The 23,630-nt window shown below is 34.8% G+C and overlaps 1 protein-coding gene across 1 annotated transcript in view; it reads left to right on the plus strand.

The window, feature by feature from the left end:
- Window positions 1–23,630, plus strand: part of CEP128 (centrosomal protein 128) — a 198,922-nt gene that overhangs the window by 45,824 nt on the left and 129,468 nt on the right. Inside the window, exons 13-15 of the mRNA XM_088145261.1 lie at window positions 13,581–13,931; window positions 18,226–18,876; window positions 20,259–20,423. Of these exons, the coding sequence (XP_088001387.1) occupies window positions 13,581–13,931; window positions 18,226–18,876; window positions 20,259–20,423 (1,167 nt within the window). The remainder of the gene's footprint in view (window positions 1–13,580; window positions 13,932–18,225; window positions 18,877–20,258; window positions 20,424–23,630) is intronic.

Genomic DNA, 23,630 nt, shown 5'->3' on the forward strand with positions numbered 1-23,630 from the left:
CTGAAATATAGTTAAGATAAGGGATCATATATGTTGATGTAAATCCCTGGAAGAAAAGGCATAGTAACAGTAGTAAAATCAAGATGCATGCACAGGCTAGACTGGATGCAAACTTTCTTAAAGCCCTGCAGAAAAATCTTCAGGCAATTGTACGTTTTGGTTAAAGTCTGTATTTTTCTTCATAAAAAACAAAGACTGATATTTCTGATGAGATATTCACTTTTCTCTACTTTATTGTGTGAACTTTTTTTGAATGATACAAAAGGACTATGGGATATAGTTAATTGGGGAAGAAAGAGATATTTTAAACTTGACAATAAAAAAGTTAATTTAGCTTGCACTAATATACCTTTAAAAAGTTATCTGGACAAATTGGAGAATGTTCTGTACATACCAAATACATTCATTCTATTCTTTTAATCTCATGTTGAACCTCATTAACCTTCATGAGTCATTTGTATTCATCAGGATTCTAAGTATTCCCTCATCAATGGTTGTTACTGATTTAATCTGTTTCTTTTTCTTCATCTGAAAATGTTCCGAGCTGATGTTTACATAATTTGAAGCAACATTAGGAGTGAAATAACAAAATTTCTATTTTTAAATAAAATAGAAATGGTAACCTCTCATAATTGTGCATCATCAAAAAGTCCTTGACTGTCGTGCTGAACTACTGTGTACTGTAGGCCCTGTGAACAATTAGTTTATAGTAGGAGTGAATAAATTAGCTGATAGTAGTTATACTGCATACCAGTGTTTCTCAACCTTGACAACTTTAAGATGTGTGGACTTCAACTCCCAGAATTCTGGGAGTTGAAATCCACATGTCTTAAAGTTTACCACATGTCTTAAAGTTGCCAAGGTTGAGAAAGACTGGTGTATATTAAGAAATCATGGGAGCTTATCAGTAGTTCTAATAAGCGTTATCATCAAAGTAGACAATCAAAATCCACATAGCGCAGATGTCATCTAGTCACAAATTCAATTGGATATGATATATTGCCTAATCCCATCAGGGAAGACTCTGTTGAAAAACTATATTTTGAAGCAAACCCTATTTTAAGAACGTTTACAATTTAAAAAGCCTTATAATAAAATAAAATAAAATTTATCACATAAAATAAAAGGTCCTAAAATAAAGTTATACTTTTGTTGAGTTTTTTAAAATCAGCACCTTAAATGCAGAGAAAAAAACTTTTAAAACCATAGCCTGCTTTTTTGAAAGTTAAATACATCTATTTTTGCAAACACACTAGAAACACACATAGATACAAATAGATGGATGTACATACACCCTCCAAAACACCAGCAAGTAATGCAGAAATGGCTGTAACAACATACCCTATTTTGAGCTTTTCTGAAGGATAATAAAAGCTAGTAAAAAACTTTTAAAATCCTGTGTGCAAAGGTTTAACTACAGGTCTGCAACTGGGTAGAGATGTACCCTCACAATGACAGCAGACATGTGCAAAGGAAGTTTATTATGTGTCTGTATATGTTTCCACACAGTGACAGGATTCTGCACATCTGCAAAGCATATATATCAAGAACTATTCCTCTGAGCATGTGCTACACATGCCTTGCAAAAGGAAGTTGGTTATGTATCCAGACACATCCTGATTAATTTGTCTATGCACAAAGAGACCATGCTATACAAAGATAAATGTCTGTCACTAGTAAAGGGGGTGCACAGAAGCTGTTTTTCAGTTTAACTTTTTTTTTTAAAAAAACTCTGTATGCTTTTGAAAAATAAAGGCGTGTAGTTTGAAGATGATAACTTCAGACACCAAAGAGAAGCTTAAAGATTCTGCAGATAATTTTACATCATTGGAGGTACTCTTGAGCACCCAGAACAACTCAAGGTCATGTTTCTCAGGGCTTACCAGGGGTGTCAGAAGTGGTTGAGCCACCTCTAGGGGGGTAAATGAGATTCAGTTAGTCTGATCAGGAACCTCTGCAGCACATAATTAGACTTCAATCTTGTTCTCAGACAAACATGCTCTTTGAAGAATGGCATCTCATCATCCATTTGGTTAGTGACCATAGTCCCATTCTGGGGTAGTAGTAGCCATTCTGTTTCACAGTTGTTCCATTTGATGAATATGGATGCAGAAATGCTTGAAGAACTGGAAACTCTACTGTTATTTATTTCTGTGAAAATCAATTACCTTTATAGACTTTCAGACATTATGAATCTGATATTTCATTCTGTCAAAGGAAAGAAAAGAAAGTTCACAAATAGTATTTTGCCTCTAAAATCATAAAATCCATTTACATTAACTGAATCTATTCTCAAAAAGTTCTTAGCTGTGAAATGATACAAACAGTTGGATAAATCATAAAACCTCATCAGTCACACATGCTTCTGCCTTTATACCTCATTTTGACATCAAAAATTAATTGCATCAGTCCTAAATTCTTAACATCTTTACAAACTAGTCAGATCCATGATGACTGATTTGGATAATATTTTTGTTAAATGTGATTAAATTGTCTCTGTTTTACAGGCCAACACAGTTAAACAGAATTAGCAAAAGAAACAAAGCAGATTTTGTTTTCTCATATATATATATTGTTATAAAGTTCAGTGGGGATGGGGGACTGCTAACACCTTCTTATAGCTGTCAAGGTTAATTCTTTGAAACACCAGCCATTTTACACTGGCAATTCAGCTCCAATATTTGCCATTACTGAAAGTGATTAGCGTCTTTCTCAATGCAACCTATGAAGGTTGCCAGTTCAACAAAAATGTCCTGCATGAAATATAATTAATCCAGCTTGGTGGAAGTATTTATGATGCTTCAAAAGACCTTCGGTTGAAAAAATTCTACAGCAAAAGTTTTTAGTGAACTCTGTTTCAATACCGCAGTCTTTTTGCTCACATAGACAACGCATCAGACAATGATGAAGGGTTTTTATGATACAGACTTTCAGAATCTGTGTCATGCTAACATCTTGAGACCTCACCATTTTTAAAAATAACCCCAAACAAAATTAGGGTGATGGTTCTAGAACTTACATGAAGTACTATTTTCTTAATCTTTATATTTACCAGTTGCTGTATTGCCAAGCCAACAGGACCAAGGTAGTATAACACCATCCGGTGCATTGTCCTCAAACAAGTTGCGTGGTTCAGGAGTGCAGAGTCTTTTTCTTCTTCTAGCCCTTTGCTTTGGAGGCTCAGGAGGTCAATTTTATATCGAACAAATCAGCCTCTATGCTTCTGTCCAGACCCCTTTACTAAGTTGACAGATGTTTATCCTTGCATAGCATGCTCTGATCATGCCTGGATGAATTAGTCAGGACCCGTCTAGACACATAACCAACCTCCTCTTGCAGGACATGACTAGCACATGCCCAGAGTAAGAGCTTTGGAGAAGCTTTGCGCATGTATAGAAACCTGCCACTGCTTGGAAACATGCCCAGACACTTCACAATCATCCTTTGCACATGTTTTCAGTCATTGTGAGGGTATGTCTCTACCTAGTTGCAGACCTGTAGTTAAACCTTTGCACACAGAAGTTTAAAAGTTTTTTACTAGCTTTTATTTCCTTCAGAAAAGCTCAAAATCGGGTACATTGCTATGTTCACTTTTGCATTGCTTGTTGGTGGGTTGGAGGTTATGTGCGGTCCATGTATGTGTGTGTCTTTCTAGTTAAACTTTACAAAAATAGCTGCCTTTAACTTTCAGAAAAGTAGGTTGTGGTTTAAAAAGTTATTTTTTTCCCTACATTTAAGGTTCTGTTTTTTAAAAAACTCAACAAAAATCTTATTAGGGCTTTCTTTATTGGAAAAGTGCTCAAAATATGATTTACTTCAACATGAGTTTTTGATACAGTGAAGCCCTAGGGTTACCCGAGGTCAGTGCAATCAAGTGGAAAGTTGTGTTAATTGTTGACTGTAGGTGAGGCAAACAGCCTTTCTTGATGGGATTAAGTAGCATGTCATATCTGGTAGGGTTTGGGACCTGATGGCATCTGCACCATGTGGGCTTTATTTATTTACTTTGAAGATGTCACTGATTAAAATTGCAGGTACACTCCCATTATAAATTAGTATACACTATAATAACTGCCTGTTAATAGTTTCATACATATTTGGTCATAATTTTATTCCATCGAATTTCTGCAACAGTCTGAGGGGTTTTTTTTAATACATAAAATTCATGTCATATTTTTATATACACTTTTCCTTTCTGCATAGTGGGAAACCTGTGGCCCATCAAGTATTTCTGGATTACTATTTCCTGTAAACATTGTATTTATTTATTTATCAAATTTGTAAGCTGCCCAACCCCTTGACAATTTTGGTTGACTTATAAATAAAAAGACAATACATATAAAAAAGAACACAACTGACTGGAAGAACAGAATACCAACTATAAACCAACCATAACAAAACTAACCTTATCTATTGGAGGCATGCTGGGAGTCATAGTTCAGCAAGATAGGGAAGATTGTAGGTTCCCTACCCCTGCTCAAAGATAAAGATTTTTAGGTCCATGTTTTGAGCTGAGAACTGCAAAAGGAAATTCAGCACCCAGTCCAAAGGATGATGATGATTCAGAATTCTGATCCACCTATTAATGTGGGAAGTATGGTCTATATCAGCTAGGTCACTTAAAAGTGTGGACTAAATAAATTTCTGCCAGGAGAAATAAATTTCTCTGAGTGCAGATGTGAGACTATGCATTAAATAAATTAGATGGCAGTTGGTACAAGCAAAGCCAGTGGAGGAACCATTCAACCTCATCTGTTGCAATGGTGAGAAATATGAAATTACAGTTGATGGAAATAGCTTGGAGGAAGAAAAGTTAAATGATTTGGAGGTAAAGATGCTTCATGAGTTTGCTACTGGAATTAGTGGATGCTTTTGATGTTTTGTATGCATCTTTAGTTCAAATAACATGCATAGTTGTGTGATTATGCAAATCTGGTTACCTATGATATGGAGCTTTCAGAGGATGGCTTTCTGTTGAAAAACTAAAATGATTTTATTTTTGAATAGTGAAATATTGCTTTTATTGAAAACTTTTGTTTAAAAAAATAAAAGATTTGAGAACATTAAGTATTTAAGAAATACTTTAAAATATTTAAGTATTCCCTACTGACTTTGATTAATAATATATATTCAAAGTTTTTTTACTGAATTCATTCTGATATGGCTGATCAATGTGGCCATGGCACTGGTTCATTCTGTTGCAATGGAATGAAAGCAGAAGAAAGGAACACAGTAGCATGCTTTTACTTTTAGAAAGCTTAGATGAGCTGGAAATTTATTTTTTTATTGAGTTGATACTCTGCCAAATCCACCAAGACTCCTGGTAGCTTTTAAGAATAGAAAACATACCATAAACATTAAAGCAGTCTTGGTAACACCCAAAGCAACCCATTCCAATTCCCAACAACATTAATATCAAACAAATTAAATAATACACAAACTATTAATAGAGTAGCAACAATCTCTCTCCCAAGGCGCTTCAGAAAAACTCTCTTTTCATTGGTTTTCAGAAGACTATTACTGAAGGGGCTAATCTAAAGAGAGGCTGACTTACAGTGTTGGTGCTATGACCAAAAAAACCCCACACACCTCATGGAATCCCTAGTAGTTTTTGCTGGAAGGCTCATCTAGGATGGGTTAACTCTGGTTGAGGAAGGCGGTCCCTGGTGCCAGCCATACAGTATAAGGGCAGAAAATGATCAAGGAGATCAAAATACAAATCACTTTAGATTTGTACAGATTAATACAGCTCCATAGTATTTGTGAGATTATAAACCTATCCTCAATTTAAAAGGATAGGATATGCTTGTAATAAATGAATAATCACTTTTGGGGATAATGATTAAACTGTAACTTGAATAATTAGGAGTTAGAAATAGATTAAATTTGTTTAAACTAAACATGCATACAAAAAATCAAGAGTGTAACCTATATGTGCACTAAAGGTATGAAATGCTAATTGGAAGTCTTATGTAATGGATTATTTGCCTTTATTGCAACTTTGATTATTTTATATCCTAGAACAGCAGCTACCTAATATTATGCTTTGTCAGAAATATATATCCAATGGAAAGTTAAGTTCTGTTAAGACATTTATTTCAAGGTACACTTCAATCTCTATTTGGAAGTCTATTTAAAAGTATGGAGTTTTACTTGATTACTTTTCCAAGTAAACAGAAGTTACTGAATAATGGGTAGCAATCAGATTTATTGTATTAACTGTGGGTGTCAAAGTTAAGGTAGACAGTTGAGTTATAGGTTACTGTTCTAGCTTTATCAGACAATCATACAATCTAGAATTATACTGTATAGTGAATTTTTTATCCAATTACTTAAGCCTTTCCTGTATACAAAATAGTGAGATTACTATCTGTTCTTATTATGATCTTTCTGACATTGCAGTTGCTGTTATGTTGGAGTAAAGATACATCCATGCATCATTTTATCTTCTACATTTCCTGACATATTCTTAATAAGATTGCCCTGCATTTCTTTCTCTCGGTAATTGCAATGATATGGAAAATAACTGTTGTGCAAAACAATTAAGGATGGTTGCAATTAGTTGATTTCTTTCAGATTTAACTTCCATTTTATAAATTGGATATTGCTTAACAAAATGCTTTGATTTTCCTGGGAATTCTGTGTGTGGTCCTATATTATATAACCCTGTGTTTGCACATTATGTGCAGTGTTCTGCATCTTAAAAAATAGAGTCTTAATGTCTGAACATTTGCTTCAAAACAAAACCAAACCTTTATGTTTACTTTTAGAGTGTTGCATTTCTGGTATGTAGTCCCAGAGCACATACAAAAATTTGTTTATAATAGTAAATTTAAAAGTACCATTGTTTATGTGACTATTGCAAAAGATGTAGGTTTTTTGAATCTCTAGATTTCTTTCTTGTGGAAGAAATTACAAGAAGCAGGTTAGTAGTAGTAGGGCAGCTTGGCACTGAAGTCATAGCTACATAGTCAGTTCTAATATAAACAATGGGAAGAGACAACCAGCTAGGCTTTGTTTGATGTTATGAAGGACTGCCAATGACTACCTTGAGGATTACTAGGCAATCTTGGCCTCATCCTAAAGCCATCAAACCATTCAGAAAGATGTTAATCTGAACATCTGCAGTCAAAACAATTTGAACATCTTCAGTCCATTACATCATTAGCTCCCCTCCATTTCTCTTGCCATTGCCCTGCTTTTTGTAAAGATGCAGAACTGAGCATCCGCAGCCCATTATCATTAATTATTTGATTTATATAGCCACCCACCTCACACAAGTGGCTCTGGGCGGCTTACAAGTTTAAAATACAAAAACCCACCAAATATAACCTCCTGGTGCCCAAGAATAAACAATGAGCCCACTCCCCATCAATAGTAACAGAGTTCATCTACCCACCTGATCCGAATGCCTGGGGAAACAGGTCTTTAATGCCTTGCAAAAGGCTAACAGGGATGGGCCATCCAAATCTTCATGCTACCAGAATCAAACTTCTTGCCATAACTTCTTCCCAGTCAAGCCACAATTGACTGATCTGTGTATTTAGATCATCTGCCAAATTGAAGAAGCTTTTTGGGGCATTTTATTTATGGTGCTCTGTAGTTCAATGTAAAAATGGCATTTTTCATCATTACAGCTCACCTCTCTTGGTCATAGGCCACAATGATAGTAATCAGTATTGTTCCAGTATTGGGGGGTCAGAAGGGTAATACTGCCTGAAACTTTCTTAAACGATGTTATCAACTTCAGCAGTAGATGTTCACCACCAGGGAAGTGTAGATGCATGCATTCAGAACTGTTGATGTTTTATATCTCATTCTTGCCAAATCCAGGCAGCTCTGATTCAGTTAAAACAGCTAGCTCAATGTTATATGTCAACAAATTGGTATAGACTTGCTCCACTTACCCCACTTAAGATATTCCATGTGGCATAGTTAACAGTGTTCTTTGGTGTTGCAGATGTTTGGGTGGCATCCAGTAGAACTGGCCTGTGCAATAGCCTGGTAACCACCAGGACTGCAACTGTTGTATATTTTCATTGGTGCCCTGGTAACTGTCAACACCTGTATGTTTGTAGTTTGGGACATATAACCATGGTTGCATACTAATAAATTTTATACTGCTTGGCAGACAGCAATCATAGTTCTTAGCTGTATGAAGATTACTGGCCCATTACATGTTGTTACTTTCTTGGCACTATGAGAAACTATGGATGGATGACATCAAGGTGCTGAGAGGAGCAGAAGTAGGGTCTGACCATCATCTGCTTCAATGCAAGATCAAATTGAAACTGAAAGCTATGTCATACTGCCATTTACCACCTTGACTCCAACTGAACCTACTATGATCTCAACAATACCAAGAAATATTTCAGATAGAACAGTGCAACAAACTTGTCACCCTGAAAAGTGATGACAGTGCGGAGGACCAATGGCCTGAAGTCAGAGACACCATCAACATGATGACAGAAACTAACTGCCTTTGTATGGAGAAAAGACGCATAAAAATGGATAATGGATGACACCATTAATAAGAAACAAATGCAGCTAAGCTTGCAAATCTGACAAAGGCAACTTCCAGACACTGGGAAAGAACCTTGGCTGGCCTAGGGTAGAGAAGAATACGTATTGTGGTGTATTAATGATACCTGATCCTATAGTCATGGATGACTTCACCCCAGGGAAGCATCCCTTGCAAGATTAAAGTGCATGGTGACAAAACCAGTCCCATAAAGTCAAAATTGGAGTGAGACAAGAGTGTGGACTTTCACCATTGTTATTCAGTATAATGATAGATTGGTTAATGGGGAAAAGATTAGCTGAACTTCACAGATGCCGCATATACCAATGATACTGTCTTTATAGAGGAATCAGAACTGAAGGAGTTATTAGGTGTCATAAGCAAAAGAGCAGAAAGCTGAGGCTATGTATAAATGCAAAAAAGACTAAGGCCATGTCAGCTGATGGCACCTAAATTAATTTTGCCCTTAGTGGTGAGCCAGGTGAACAGGTGGATGAATTCAAATACCTAAAAACAACCCACAGTTGAGAATAGGATCTGACAGTCATGATTTTGGTGGTTTGTGCACGTCTGCAAAATGGATGTAGCATGCCTGCCTAAGTGACTGCTGGAAAGGCAACATTCACCTGGTTGGAAAAAAAGAAAAAATGCCCTCCAAAAAATCTGGATCGGCAGAGAAGCTGAAGCATGGCAGTTATACTCTAACGTCACAGAACTTACAGCATCTGCTCAGGATAGAAAACAATGGAATGGTATCTGCAGGGACTTACTAGCCATGGTGGTGATATCTTACAGTTTGCAAGGCCATCCTGCCAATGCTAGACTGCACTAATTAATGCTTTTAATAATAGATATATAAAGAGATCTGGTGATCTTGAAAACTGACACACTTCTCTTTTTTAAATTAGCCTGTGCCATGGTTGTCGCTAGTTGGACCCATAATTATTGATCTTTGGTGCCTGTCATTGCTTTGATTAGTGACACAATACTTTTAGTAACATAGAGAAGAAGAAAACTGGTTACCACTCTTCATCATATATGTGACACATGTAGTAGTCCCTGCTAATATTAAAGACAGTACCAGCCACTTTGGCAGATTTGGGCCAATATGTTACTTGTGCAACCAAAGCTCACAATATTTTATGCAATCTAAGTTGTCTAATCTAAAGCTTCCTTCCAAGCCAACATATTGTTTCCTGTATCACACCACCTAGTAGAATATATAATATACACAGTATATATATGTATTATACACAGGTTGCTTTAAGGAAAGTAAAGACAACTTATTTCTCCTTTTTAGAAAGTCATTTTTACAATTTGCAAAATGGTAGAATGTATGAATTATACATTTTGCATAGATATTTCATTGGCAGATAACAGAATTATTGTGATTTCAGTCACAGAGTTGATGTCAAGGAATTAATTATGTATCCTTGTGTGTTAAAGCAAATAATCTCAATGAAAAAATTGTTTGCTTTTTTGTTTGTGAAAAATGTGAACTGCTAATAAAATATAGATCACATTTTTCATGTAAGAGAAATGTTTTCAATTAATTTAACTGTATTTTCTGTACATTGCTCAAGCCTTGAATCTTGTTTCATTAAATACAACATGGAAACTAAAATATCTGGGTGTCACTATGACAAATATGAATAAATATTACATTATTTCAAAATAATTATTTTAAGACATGGAATGAAGTTCAAAAGATATGTTAAGATGGGAGAAACTACAACTGAATTGCTGGGGAGAATTTCTGTGATAAAAATGAATGTCTTGCTTAGAATGATGTTTTTGTTTCAGACAATACCTGTTTTGACAACTGGTGCACCATTTAAACAGTGGCAGAAGGATACATTTAAATTGGTGTGGCAGGGGGAAAAACCACGAGTTAAATATAAGGTGTTACAAGATGCGAAGAAAAGGGAAGGACTGGGTTTACCTGACTTGAAATTGTATTTTGCAGCTTGCTGTTTGGTTTGGATGAAAGAGTGGGTGTTGCTGAGAAATAGAAAGCTTTTGGAATTAGAAGAATACGACCTGAGATTTGGGTGGCATGGATATTTGTGGTATGACAAAGTCAAGGTTAATGTGGATTTTAACAATCATTATGTTAGACGTGCCATACTGAGAATATGGAATAGATAAAAACCCAGGTTATGCCCTAAAACACCTTTGTGGCTCTCAGCCCGAGAAGCATTTTATAGATGAGAAATAATAGGCAAACACAAATGGCTAATTTATTGTGAGGCACTAGAATTTTGTCAAGGAGAATGTAAAATAGAATCAAGAACTGGTGGCAGAGGGATATAGTTGTCAATGGTTCTCTTATTTATAATTATTAGAAAGATTTAAAGTAGACAAAAGAATTTCTGGTTTTGAACATTGTAAGACTGAGTTTGAAATAGAATTGTGTACAAATGGTGAACATGTGATTGCTAAAATCACTTTTGTATAAATCTTTTTTGAAATTTGAAATAGAAGTGAAAGAATATAAAATGAGCAAAAAATTGGTTATAATTTACAGATGGAACAATGGGAAATATGTGGCTGAAAGGATTGAAATATACATACTGTATATGTAATCTTAAAGAGAATTTTTATAAGATGATATACTGTTGATATATGTCACCAGAGAAATTGTCTAGAATGTATGAAGGCACTTCAAATTTATGTTAGAAATGTGAACAAGAAGAAGTGACATTATATTATGTTTGGTGGATGTGTAAAAAAGCTAGAAAATTTTGGATTCAAATACATACACTGATTCAGAGGATTTTAAAGATTAAAATACAATTGAAAGCAGAGGTTTTTCTTCTGGGATTGATGGACAAACAGTTGGAAAAAAAATAAGGGAACTTTGTTTTTGTGCATGGTAACTGCAGCAAATTTATTATTTGCACAAGGATGAAAAAATTTGGCACTATCCTCAGTGGAGGAATGGTTGGTGAAGATGATGGAAGTTGCTGAGGTGGCTAAAATGACTTCTTTGAGCAGACAAAAGACAATATCTACATTTCTTGTTGACTGGAAACTCATAGAATTCTTGTGTGAAACAGAAAACAATGAACTTATGATTTATGGTTTTGACAATAGGATAGAATAAATTATAGAAAGAAAAGGGTTATGCTGTAAGCAGAGAGTAAGAGGTCAATTTGTAATTCTACTTACAACTGCTGTAAAGAAGATTGAAAGCTAATTCTTTGTTTCTTTCTTTTCTATTTTTCTTTTTCTTTTCTTGCCCTTTTAGCTCTCTCTTTGATTTCTTTTTTTCTTTCCTTTTTCTCACTTTATATTAGTTTGTATTAGTTTTTATCGTCTTTAAAAAAAATCTTTTATAAAAATTATACCAAAAAAGAAAAGAAAAGAAAAGAAAAGCTATAATTGTAGGTACAAGATCTTTTCCCCAAGGGTTTGTGGAGAAATAATTATTTTTAATGACTCAGAAAAGTTGAAGATGCCATTATTTAGGACTGGTGTCTTTTAATATTATCACCAGATGGGAAACAATTACAGCTATTGAAAGGAAAATAATTTAGCACAGAGGTGAGACGTTTTATAACATTTATGGAAGATTAAATGTAACTATTTCAGTGTTTTTAAGTGTCTCTTCACATCTGTCACAGTCAGAATTTGAATCCATAGATCTTACAGGTTATATTTAATTAATACAAATCTTCCTTTGTTATTGAACTCAACTGAGCATATAAAACATCACTTTTAAGGTATATGAACAAGAAAGGTTTTCTAGTGTGCTTGATGGTCTAAAAATGTACACATGTATTAAAGTACGAAAGTCTTTTGCATTTTAGAGAAAAGCTCAATTAGAAAGTCTACTTTTATGTCAGCTATAATGACCACAGTGTCCAAAATCATTTATTTAGAATGTTGCTATTTAATGGCTGAGATTAAATGTTTTTAGCTCTCTTGCTTGATGAAAAGACTTGAGATGTCTCCTTATGGTATTGTTATTTTAAACTGCTCTGTGGAAGATGGCTAGGGAATTATCAGTGGGAAAACATGGAATGATAGATACTTCTCAGTTTTGTATGTGGACTGTGGCACTTTTCCGTTGGAAGTTATGACTTTTTTTGGATACTTCCTTATAATGTGGTAGGTTTGTTATTATTATTACAACTATTATATATAAATCTATTATTAGATTTAATATAGCTGCTCACTCTACTCTATAGAGTAATGTATAGCTTTAGGAATTATGTTCATAATCTGTGTTAGGTGAACCCAAGAGAATTATCCAATATGTCATGTTGATTTCATATGCCTCCTTGAACACACATAATGTTATTAAGCATGCTGATGGTTCTTTGGTATACATTCAAGAATTATTTTTGAGGTGGAAAGTATTTCTGTTTTTCGCCCAGACTATAATGATCCAGCTCTTGAGGAGGGTAGTCCAAAAACTTTCTGTAAATAAATCATCTAGAGTAGGTAGAACTTCATATATTTTGAACATGGTCCAGATACAAATTGCCTTTGTTTGGAATGGGATGTTTTTTACATATTTTGAGGAAATCACAGTAATAAGGACTTGTTCAGCAGATTTCATTTTATGTTGGATGTATGTATATTGTGAGATTCTTTTTATGTTTGCCTTTTCCCTTTAGCACAACAGATGCATTCTAGAGATTACATTCCAGGCATGTAAATACATGAGAGTGTAAAGCATTTTGTTCACTGCAAATAATAAAGAATAAACAATATTTATTCTTTTGGCCTTTAATTAGTGTGGCTTACTGGGACTTATGAGACACCCGTGAGGCTTTTGATTGTTTATCAATAATTTTAATGAATTTTATTGCTTACTTTTTGTGACCTTATACCTTGCCCAGAATTTGTTTGGTTTGGGCTAGGCTATAAAGGTAGTAAATAAATAAGAGTGTTTTAAATGGTCATAATTGCAGGAAACTGAAACATTGCTGTTGATGTTCTCCATGTATTCAAAGAAATTTGGTTTCTTTATATGTACATGTAAACTTTAAATTTATATGTATCTATCTCTCTGTAAGCACAGTCCTTAATATGTTGTGGTGGCTTCTAGGCTTTAACAGCTGACTTGGAAAAGAGGGAGAACCAGCAGCAAAGGATGTTGAGCCAGCTGAAGGATATACAGAACACCTATAAAATCTGCGAAAATGAGCGCAGAGCTGCGGAAGTACATGTTACAGAGCTAGGTCAGCAACTAGAAGAATCGACCAAGGAAGCAGAGACGTACCTAGCTGAATTGAAACAATCTGAAGTACTAAGACTAGAGATTGAGAAGAAAAAAGAAGAGTTAAAACTCAAAGCTCAGGAATCAATTCGATACTGGAAGCTAAGGTGTAAAAAACTAGAACACGAAAAAGAAAAACAAACTGAACTTCATAGCCAGTTGATGGAGAAGAACAATTTGGTATGGCATTTAAAAAATTTTTTCATTTCCTTCAAACAGTAACTCTTGCATCATGCGAATATTTGCAGTTCTTCTAGTACAGTTTAAAACTATTGAAATTTGTGTAAAACTTAGTTATGAACTATTACTAAATACACATTACATTAGTAATGAGGAGGTGGGATGAGATACGACTTTCAGTAGGTAATACTGAAATTTAAAAAAAGGTATAATTTAGTCAAAAGGCAAGGTAATTTTTTAAAATTTAAACTGATCACTGATGGAAATTGGGTAAGGTCCAAACCTAGTCCAATTTAGATTAGACTTAACTAGAGTTGATATCAGTGGGCATATGCTCAGACTCACATGTTTTTCTCCCTTTTTTGCACTTCTTCTGTAAGAAATATGATAAATTATGAAGGTAATGATATAGAATTAGTTCTTTTTCTCCTTGCCTCTTCAAATTTGGAATCTCTGTAATTTGCTTAAACATTTTTAGGGATAACTTTATTCTATCTGGCATACTGCCTGCATTCTCCTGTTGTTTCTGGCTGCAAAGATGCAAGGTATATTTTGCCCTTTACCTCTATTTGGAATACAACTTTGAGATTTTTCAGTCAACATGAATGGCTGAGATTTTATTTATTTAAAGAACTTATATGGCTTTTCCCACACATACTTTTCCCACACAGTGATCCTAGGCAGCTCATAGTAACCAATGAAAACAACAACATAAAAACACATTGTACCCTTCTCACCAAGGCACCAGAGCCACACATACTGTTGACCCCCTGACTCAACCCCCATCCTACCCCAATGCTTGGGGGAATAGCCAAGTCTTCATGGCCTTCTGGAAGGCTAAAAGTGTACCCCCCCCCAAAAAAGAAAATCTCAGGTAGAAGCTATTTTAAAGGGCCGGGGCTTCTGGGAGCTGTAGGGCCAATAAATCTGGAAGGTACCATGTTGATGAAGGTTAGTACAAAGTATGTTATACTTCTGGGAATTGGAGTGGCTCATAAGCCCTACTTAGTAAATAAATAAAGCATGTAAAGCAAATTTAAACAATTTGTCTTTCTGTACTCTCTAGGTGATTAAAGATATGGATTGCATGTGTCTACTTGGATCTCTTTTATATCTTGCTCTTTTCCAGCAGGTTTCTTCCTGAACTTTATTAAGTTAAGTCTATTGTTTCCAGTAGTGAAAAACCAGACACCTCCAAGAAGCCCACAATCCTCTTCATGGATTTGCTTTTGGAGGTGCAAAATAGTAAATGTTTTGTGAGATTGGGAGTCAGGCTGCCCTGGTAGCCAAAATGACTCTGAACTGATAGATAAAAGTTTAGTTGCAGGTTTGACTAGCTGATAGTTTTTATACATTTTCATTTGCATTCTCCCTAGGAATAGCAGTTCAGTTTCCCTAACAGGAAAATAGGTCACCTTTGGTTGTAAAAGAATAGTCCACTGTGAAGTTTGGGACACTTTGGGAAGTCTTTGTCTTGTTTTATTCTGTGTTTGCCCACAGAAGAAGGAACTAACAGTTATGAGTTTAGAGCTCAGTGGTGTGGTATAATTTTCAATTTTGGTAATCAGTTGAAAAATTAACATTTAAAATACCAATTCATACTGAAAGTAAATGTTCTTGAATAATGTCCAGAAACAGGAAAAAAAAACCCTATAAAGACTTCAAGAGGAAGCATATTTTGATGTGATAATAAGTATGGGAGAAAAATGACTGGTGTGAAAATAGTAGATTAGTCCTTCTACCCTAGAAGTAAAAACATGCAAAGAGGACAGTTTTGGCAGATGGCCATCAGCAAGCTGAATGCCATAATTAAGCTTGTGATTGCAGTTTCAAAATAATCAACCAACATAGGAAACACAGTTTTAATACTAAAAGCTTTTTTATGTCCTCAGAAGGCTTCAATGTGATATACTCCATGTTTGACAAGTAGGTGGATTTTCTTTCTTGCTTTATAATTAATCATTCATTTACTTTACATTCTGTCAATGCAAATTCCATTTAGTGGAATTTAAAAGCTTCCTGTCTAAGATAAAAATGCAGATGAACCCTATAGTTCACAACAGGTCAGGAATTCTCAAAACCTTTGATAGGGGCAGGATAAAAAGGAATATTGGTAATAAGTGGTGGTGGGGAGGGTAGAGAATGTTAACACTTAGTAAGAAGTTTCTAAGAACCCAAGATTGAAGTGGATGGTCTAATAGTAGGGAGCATGCTAGCAGGACAGGGAGGATAATTTGAATTTAGTCTAAATTTAAATAGCGATGTTTAATACAGGCTGTTTGGAATGGTTTGACAGCTTAGGATAGGAGATATAACTATTTATTTAAATATAGTTGCTTTTTGTTATAATGAAGATGATAAAAAAATATAAACAATTTACAACGTGTTTATTTTGTATTTTGTATTTAATGATTTTTATATTATAAAATATATAATATAGTGGGGAAGGCTCAGTAGTTCCATTCTCTTTAAGATCAATGCTGGTGGTAGGGTCACCCTTCCTGTTAAAGTTGAAAGAGAATGGATAAACCAGTAGGAATCCAGAAATGGGGTAAAAACAGTTAGGGCTCTGCAGGTGTGAGAAAAGCCAAACCTGAAAGGGCCTTGATTGTGTGTATCATGCCAGAATGTGGAACATATTAAGGTTAATGGATATGCCAGAACACCTAATTACTCTTTTGAGGAACTGTACAATGAGTAAGAAGCTATTGTAAGAACTAAGTTTGAAGAAACAGTGGTTCAGAAAATAAAGTGACACAAGAATGCAACTCCTGCTGTTAAATCTAGTATGTAATTAAGTTAAATATTGGAAGAATAGGCCATTGGAAGAAAAAAAAACTGAAATCAACATTGGAGGTTTTAAGATAAGCAGGTATCTAACCACTTGAAATAATGCAGACAACGCCATCTTGTTAAATCAAAATAAAGAGTTAATTAGGTAGATAAAAACAGGAAGTGAAAAATCTGGATTAATGCTGAATATTAAAAAGACAAAGTTAAAATCAACCAGCATGCTTATGAACTCACAGTTAACATTGAAGGAAGTGAAGACTATAAATAGTTTATAGTTTACAGTTTATAGTTTTTTTTTCAGCTCAAGCATAAAAATAGACAGTATGATGGGGAAGCAAATAAGCAATTAATTCTAGGGAGGAAGGCAGCGATAGACAATATCATGAAGTATAGGATATTTCGATGGCAACAAAGATCAGAATAGTTAAATCAATCATTTCCCCCAGTAAAGTTGTGAAAGTTGGATATTGAGTAAGAACAAGGGAAAGAAGATAGATGTCTTTAGATTATGGATTTGGAGACAGCTGCTGAGAAAACTATGGACTACAAGAAGAACTCATCAATCAATCATGGAAAAAAATAAATGCAAACCATTCTTTGAGTTGAGGTTCAGCAAGCATAAATTCATATATTTTAACTATATGATACTAGAGGGTGATAGTCTAGAAAAAGTTTCTGAGCTTGGCAGAGTTGAGGCAAGGAGAAAAAAAGGAAGGCAATGAATGGATCCGAGATCATGGATATTACTGGAATATCCCTGGAACAGCTGCAAAATATTGCTAGAGAAACATTAAGATGGAGGACTTTCATCTGTACAGTTACCAAGATTTAATCCTAACTCAGTGGCATTTGATTGTGTTACCTTAATGCACATTTGGTTACTTTTGACAGCAAAACAATCCATAGATTGTAAGGTAAATTCATATTTACTTTTTAAAAATAAATCTGCAAATGAAACAGTATAGTTTAAAAATATTGGGAAGAATCTAGTTAATCCTTGTAACAGCAGAATAGAATGGGGCAGGGGGTGGATTTCCTATCAGCTGATGACCCTTGTATACCCTTAAACTTTGTTCTGGATCAAATACATGTATAGGCAATTCAGAATTTGGGAAATGCTGACCTTGTATATACGTATGTCTGTATGCAAATATGAAAAAGTTGCTTGAATATTTGAATAATGAGAAGCAGATAACTATCCTATGAAGTTTGCTTATATATTTAGTTGGAAGAATGATATGTCATTCTCCAGTAATCTCCAGGCATGCAAACTATATTACATAAAGAGAACTACATAATCTACCAGCAAACATTTTGTGTTTCAGACCATTCTTTCTCATCCAATCAAATTGTTAGTGCAATTAGCAAAGTTTATGCAGTGATCCTTTGACACTCTTCTTTTTGATTGTCTTTCATTTTCAACAATGCTATTTTGTGCCTTTTCTTGCCCATAACAGATTCTTAGACCACTCAACACTGCCCTATTTCATTTGAACTGTAGGTTCTTAAAGAAAAGGATGAATTGAAGAGCCAGCTTCTTTCAACTATGCATCAGATGGAAAATCTTCAAAAGGAACTGACAGATGTTCTTGAGAAAAGGGCCAGACAAGAAGAGGAGCTGCACTGTAAAGAAATGAAACTCAGTGAAACTAGATCCTTGCAGATGGCCCTTGAACAAGAAATCAAGGATGTCAGAAAAACAGCAGATAAACTTGAGAACAAACTGCAAAATGAGAGTCTAATACAGACTCAGATAAAAACTGAGAAAAAGCATTTAGAGGAAGAACTTGCAAGTATCAACATGATCCATGAAAAGGATCAGACAAGATTGTCAGAAATGCAAGCAGTTGTAAAAAACCTGAGTGCTGTTCGGGCTGAACTGGCCAACCGAATAGCAGAAGAGGAGAAATCCAAAAAAGAAATGGGGAAATCAGTCATGGAACTCCAGAAACAAGTAGAGTCTGGTCAGGAGGAGATGGCTATAGTCAATAAGCAACTGAAACTGGAAAGAGATGTCCACAAACAAGAGCTGGCAAAACTTCAGTCAGAATTGCAGCAGTTGAAAACCAAACATGACCAACATGTCCAAGAGATGATGAAGCTATTCAACCAAGAAAAAGAGGAGGCAGCTAATCACATTGGAATGTTGAAGGTATCTCTGAGATGGTCAACACATAGTCATTATTATTGCATAGTATTGCATAGATGGGATTTTATGAAGTGGGGTTCTTGTGAATTGCTAAGTGGTGTGATATGTTGGCTAATATTTTATGTGGCTGTTATTTTACTCTGACTTTTATCCAAATTATTTTGTTTGTATATATTGTCTATTTTGTTTTTTGTTTTAAAGAAAGAGCTGTGTAGGCAAGACTGGATGAATGGTTATCATAATCTGAAAAAATTATGCAAGGCAAGTATAGTATTGACGTAGAAGAGTTCTGTGCGATCAGGCCATAGGTCCATCTAGTCCAATATTCTGTGTCACACAATAACCAATTGGATACAGTTAGGAAACTCACAGGTTTGGACTCTAGAGTGATAACCTCCTTCCACTGTTACTTTCCAATAATCAGCATTTAAGGCAAGGAGGTAGTAAACAACCATCAATAGTAATAGCCACAATAGATTAATCCTACATGAATCTGTCCAAACCCTTTTAAAAGCATCCAAATGGACTACCATTACTATAGCTGCTGGCAGCAAATTCTAGTTTAACTATGTACTGTTTGGAAAAAAATATCCTTCTGTCAGTCCTGAATTTCCCTACATTTAGATCCAATGTGTAACTTCAAGTTCTAATATTTGTGATAAAGGGAGAAAGACATATCTTTTTCCATGATAGCTTGCACCATAAGTGATCAGTCTGCTATGTTTCCCTTTACCCTCCTTTATTCCAAGCAACAGTCTCCATAGAGGAGGTGCTTCAGCTATGTCATCAATTAGAGTATTGTCTCTCCATGGATTTGTACTGTGTATAAGATTATCATATTGGTAGTTCTGCTTTGAATTTTCTTTCTAATGATCCAGAGCACAGAATTTGTCTTTTCCAAGCTCCCTTTCCTGACCCATCATTGCCTGTTCAGATCCCATTAATGTATGGGAAATGTTGAGGAAAGAGGTCTGATCAGTACTTACTGTATAAAATATTCACTATCGCATATCAGCTCTGTTAGACAGTTATTCCTGTAAAAACCTGATGTTTGATAAAACAGAATGAATTGAATTATTTTATTATATAACCAAATATTGCATTGACAATAAGTAAACAGATGGGGATTTAGTTTACTAAAAATAAGCTACAAGTTTATTTCAAATTCACTTTCTTTCCTTTCTCTTTACCACAATTGTAGTTTCCCTCTTACTTGTCTGCATAACCTTGTGTCTTCCCATTAGTAAAACTGGATATCTTTGGGGGATTGAGGGACATCAGATTACTACCAAGGGAGTTATTGAACCAGCATTTTCCTCCAAATTTCTGTGCCATTAATATGAAATACTAAACACTTCATTCCTTGTCTGGCTTACTTCCAATAGGCAGAACTTATAGAAGAAAGAAATTTTGTAAAAGCTCATCGTCGACAGGTAGAAAAAATGAAAATTGAATGTGATAAGCTAACAGTGGAGCTAACCCACAAGGAAGAAGAAAACACAAAAATTAAGCGAAAATGCCATATAATAAAACAGGAATTAGATGAAAAGGTAAAGGAGAAACATGGACCTGTATAATAGAACAGTGCCTGTTCAAAGGGAAAACCAGTTTTAAGACATAAGACATACTTATTTTTTTTATGATGTAAACTTCTATCTGTGAATTATTTCCAGTCTTTTTAGCTTACTCTTCTTTTCCATTTTCTCCAAATGCAAAAAGGAAACAAAACATAAAGAAAGTCTTCTTGTACTTGATATTATTTATCTAGTTGTATACTGCTGCACAATAAACATGGTGACAACAAACTATTAAATGAAACACTGATATCATAGTTCTGAGTCCTGATCCACAATTAAGGTCCTATGCCTGAGTAATGAGAAAGTTGCTTATGATAGACCACCCAATGTTTATTCAAGTTCAGATATGCCACACACATAAACTCAAAAATTTTGCTCTGCCAAGTCAAGTATACACTGATAATAAAAGCTGCAAATCAATACAATTTCAAAGAAAAAAAAATATTATTAGGAGTGATTTCAGTTTATAAACAGACATTTCCTAAACTACTAGCAGCGTTTTAATGTTCAAAAATTATCTGAAATGCTATTATTATTATTAGATTTATATCCTGCCCCTATTTTGTACAACTTAAGGCAGCATACAAAATGCTCCTATTTTCTCTACAACAACAACCCTGTGAGGTAAGCTGGGCTGATAGAGAGGGACTGGCCCAAGGTCACCCAGCTGGCTTTGTGCCTAAGGCAAGACTAGAACTCAGAGTCTCCTTGTTTCTAGCCTGGGGCCTTAACCAGTGCACCAAACTGGCTCTCAAACTACAGCTGCCCAATGTGGGGCTCGAATCCACAACCCTGGGATTGAGACCCATGTTCTACTGACTGAGCTAGCGGAGCTTTTTGAGATCAGATTATTTATACCTAATTGATATTCTTAAATTAGCCTTTGCTATCACTGCATACTGCCATGGGAGTTCAAAGGATAGAAATGTAAACTGCCTTGAGTTATAAGAAGTAGAGTAGTATAAATATATTTTTTAAAATACATGAGTTAAAAAAATTAAAGTCTGATTCATCAGATCTACAGGAAAAGTAAGAAATAAATGCCATCAATTACCTTTTAATAATTTAGCCCAGAAAATGCATGATCTGCTATAGATCAGTGCATTTGAGTTTGCATAGATAGAAAGAATTTAACATCTGCCAATGTTCCTAACTTGTTTTGAAAGTGTGAATCTCTGCTGCTAAATAAACGAAAGTGTTTGTAACAGTACCAGTAACATAGTTCTAATGGTTTTATGTGTGTTACTTGATTTAAAATGATTTAATAATTCCAAACCAATTTTTTTTAAAGTTGTACTTTTAATTTTCCTGTTAATAATTGAGGTTAATAATTCAGTAAATTAGTTTCAGTCCCCCTCTCCCAATTTTTTCAACTATTGTTTTAGAACATGTAAGCATTTTTTATTCAACAAATTATTTTTATTTTATTTTAAAAAATGCATAAGGCCTCCCAACTCTGCAATGACTCTGGGCAGCATACAGTAAAAGCAATCATAGAATACAAAAGAGAGAGAGTGAGTCCTAACTCCAGTGCGTATCAACATTTTCCTTTCCAGGATTTTAGTTTGTTTCCCATTACAGCTTCTTTTGTACCCTAGAAGTTTGAATACTTTCTCTGTTGTTCATTGGCATATTCTTCAGTTGTTGTTTTTTAACCTTATTAGTTGTTTTCCTTTTAGTATGTTTTTACTGTTTTCCAAGAGGATTCTGCTTACAACACCAAACATCTTTGTTCTATACCAGCTTTTTATAGTTTAATGCTTCTGGTAATGCCACTGAGAATTTTTATTTTTATTAAGTATTCTGTGGGAGGTGATAGAAATAGGCAGTGGGATTTAACAGGCTTCAAGAATATTACCAGGACGTGACAAATTTATAATGTGATGTTCCAATGAAACCTTTGAACAAAAACATTCTGCTCTCTTTTAATAAAAACGTAAGTTCATCCTGTAATTTGAAGAACTCAAAGATAGCATCCCATAGGAAATTGCTAACAGTTTTCCATGTTCTCCAGTCTGTTACACAACTAAAGCGTTGCTTAAACATTTGGCTCGGAAATAAAAGTCGTACTAGTGTATTCCAGCAATTTCCAATGGCTGTCTTGGCCAAGCTGTGTTTGGATTTGCACTTTCTGATGACAGGTTTTCTAATGACTCTTCTTCCTGCATGGATATAATTAAAGAGAGAATAAGAGAGCACAGAGTCTACTTTTACCAAATCAAAATATTTCCCTGGGTAAAACAGAGCCATGATTGGATTCTTACTATTGTGTTCTTTGGATCAGAGCAGAGCAGCTGCTCAAAGCTAACTCTTTATAATGTCAGAAGAAGAAAAAATGATCAAATGAGAAAATGTCAAACAAGGATTTGATCAGAGGACTGCATTCTGGTTTTCATTTCCTTGGGAGCTTTTTTGTGAGTTATTTATTAAATATGTTTTCTTTGTATCCCTAGGAAGTTGTGAGAAAGCAGGGGGAAAAATGAACCTTTGACCTAATCTAAACTATGTAAATGAACATCTTTTGAGTTTATCCTCCTACTCCCCACCCCAACATGGCCCTTCTTTTGTAAAATAAACAAAGTCAATGCACAACCAAAATCAGTGCATACTGTTGTATGATGGGCATGAAACAGTTCACAGCCATCTTTTTTTTTCCTGTAATCCTGCAGCACTGTTATTTTCTTTTACAAATCTGGTCAGATTTCAGTGTTACATACATGAGCCCGAAGTGGCCAACTACGTCAAGGAAAATGTGAAGATCCCTGATATATTTTGTGAATTTCAATAGTAGCAATTATCTATATTTTCTTGGGTTTTGTGGTGTTCTCTGAGCTTGGTTGTTTGTTTGTAGACATTACTTAATTAAGTAACATTACCTAACTAGGTAACATTACCCAACTAGGATGTTACCTATGAAATGTCTGCAAACAAACAACCAAACTTGGAAGGTACTACGAACTCCACAGTTCAACCATAAGCTACATATATTCTCTTTTATTATTTGTCTTTTTCTGCGTTTGTTGTGAAACTTGCTTTGATTATCAGCAATTGCCTATTATATATAACTTCAACCTATTTATCCTCAATCCAGCAGACAATTGATAAACAAGCCACTGACTCATATTGGCATCATAACTGCATTTCCTTCTAGAAAATATCTCACAAATGTTGTAAGCATGT

The sequence above is a fragment of the Python bivittatus genome, unplaced genomic scaffold, assembly GCF_059951505.1.
Source record: "Python bivittatus isolate LINGU-HERP-01145 unplaced genomic scaffold, Pbiv_v1 ctg000480_np1212, whole genome shotgun sequence".
In the NCBI taxonomy this organism is placed as follows: domain Eukaryota; kingdom Metazoa; phylum Chordata; class Lepidosauria; order Squamata; family Pythonidae; genus Python; species Python bivittatus.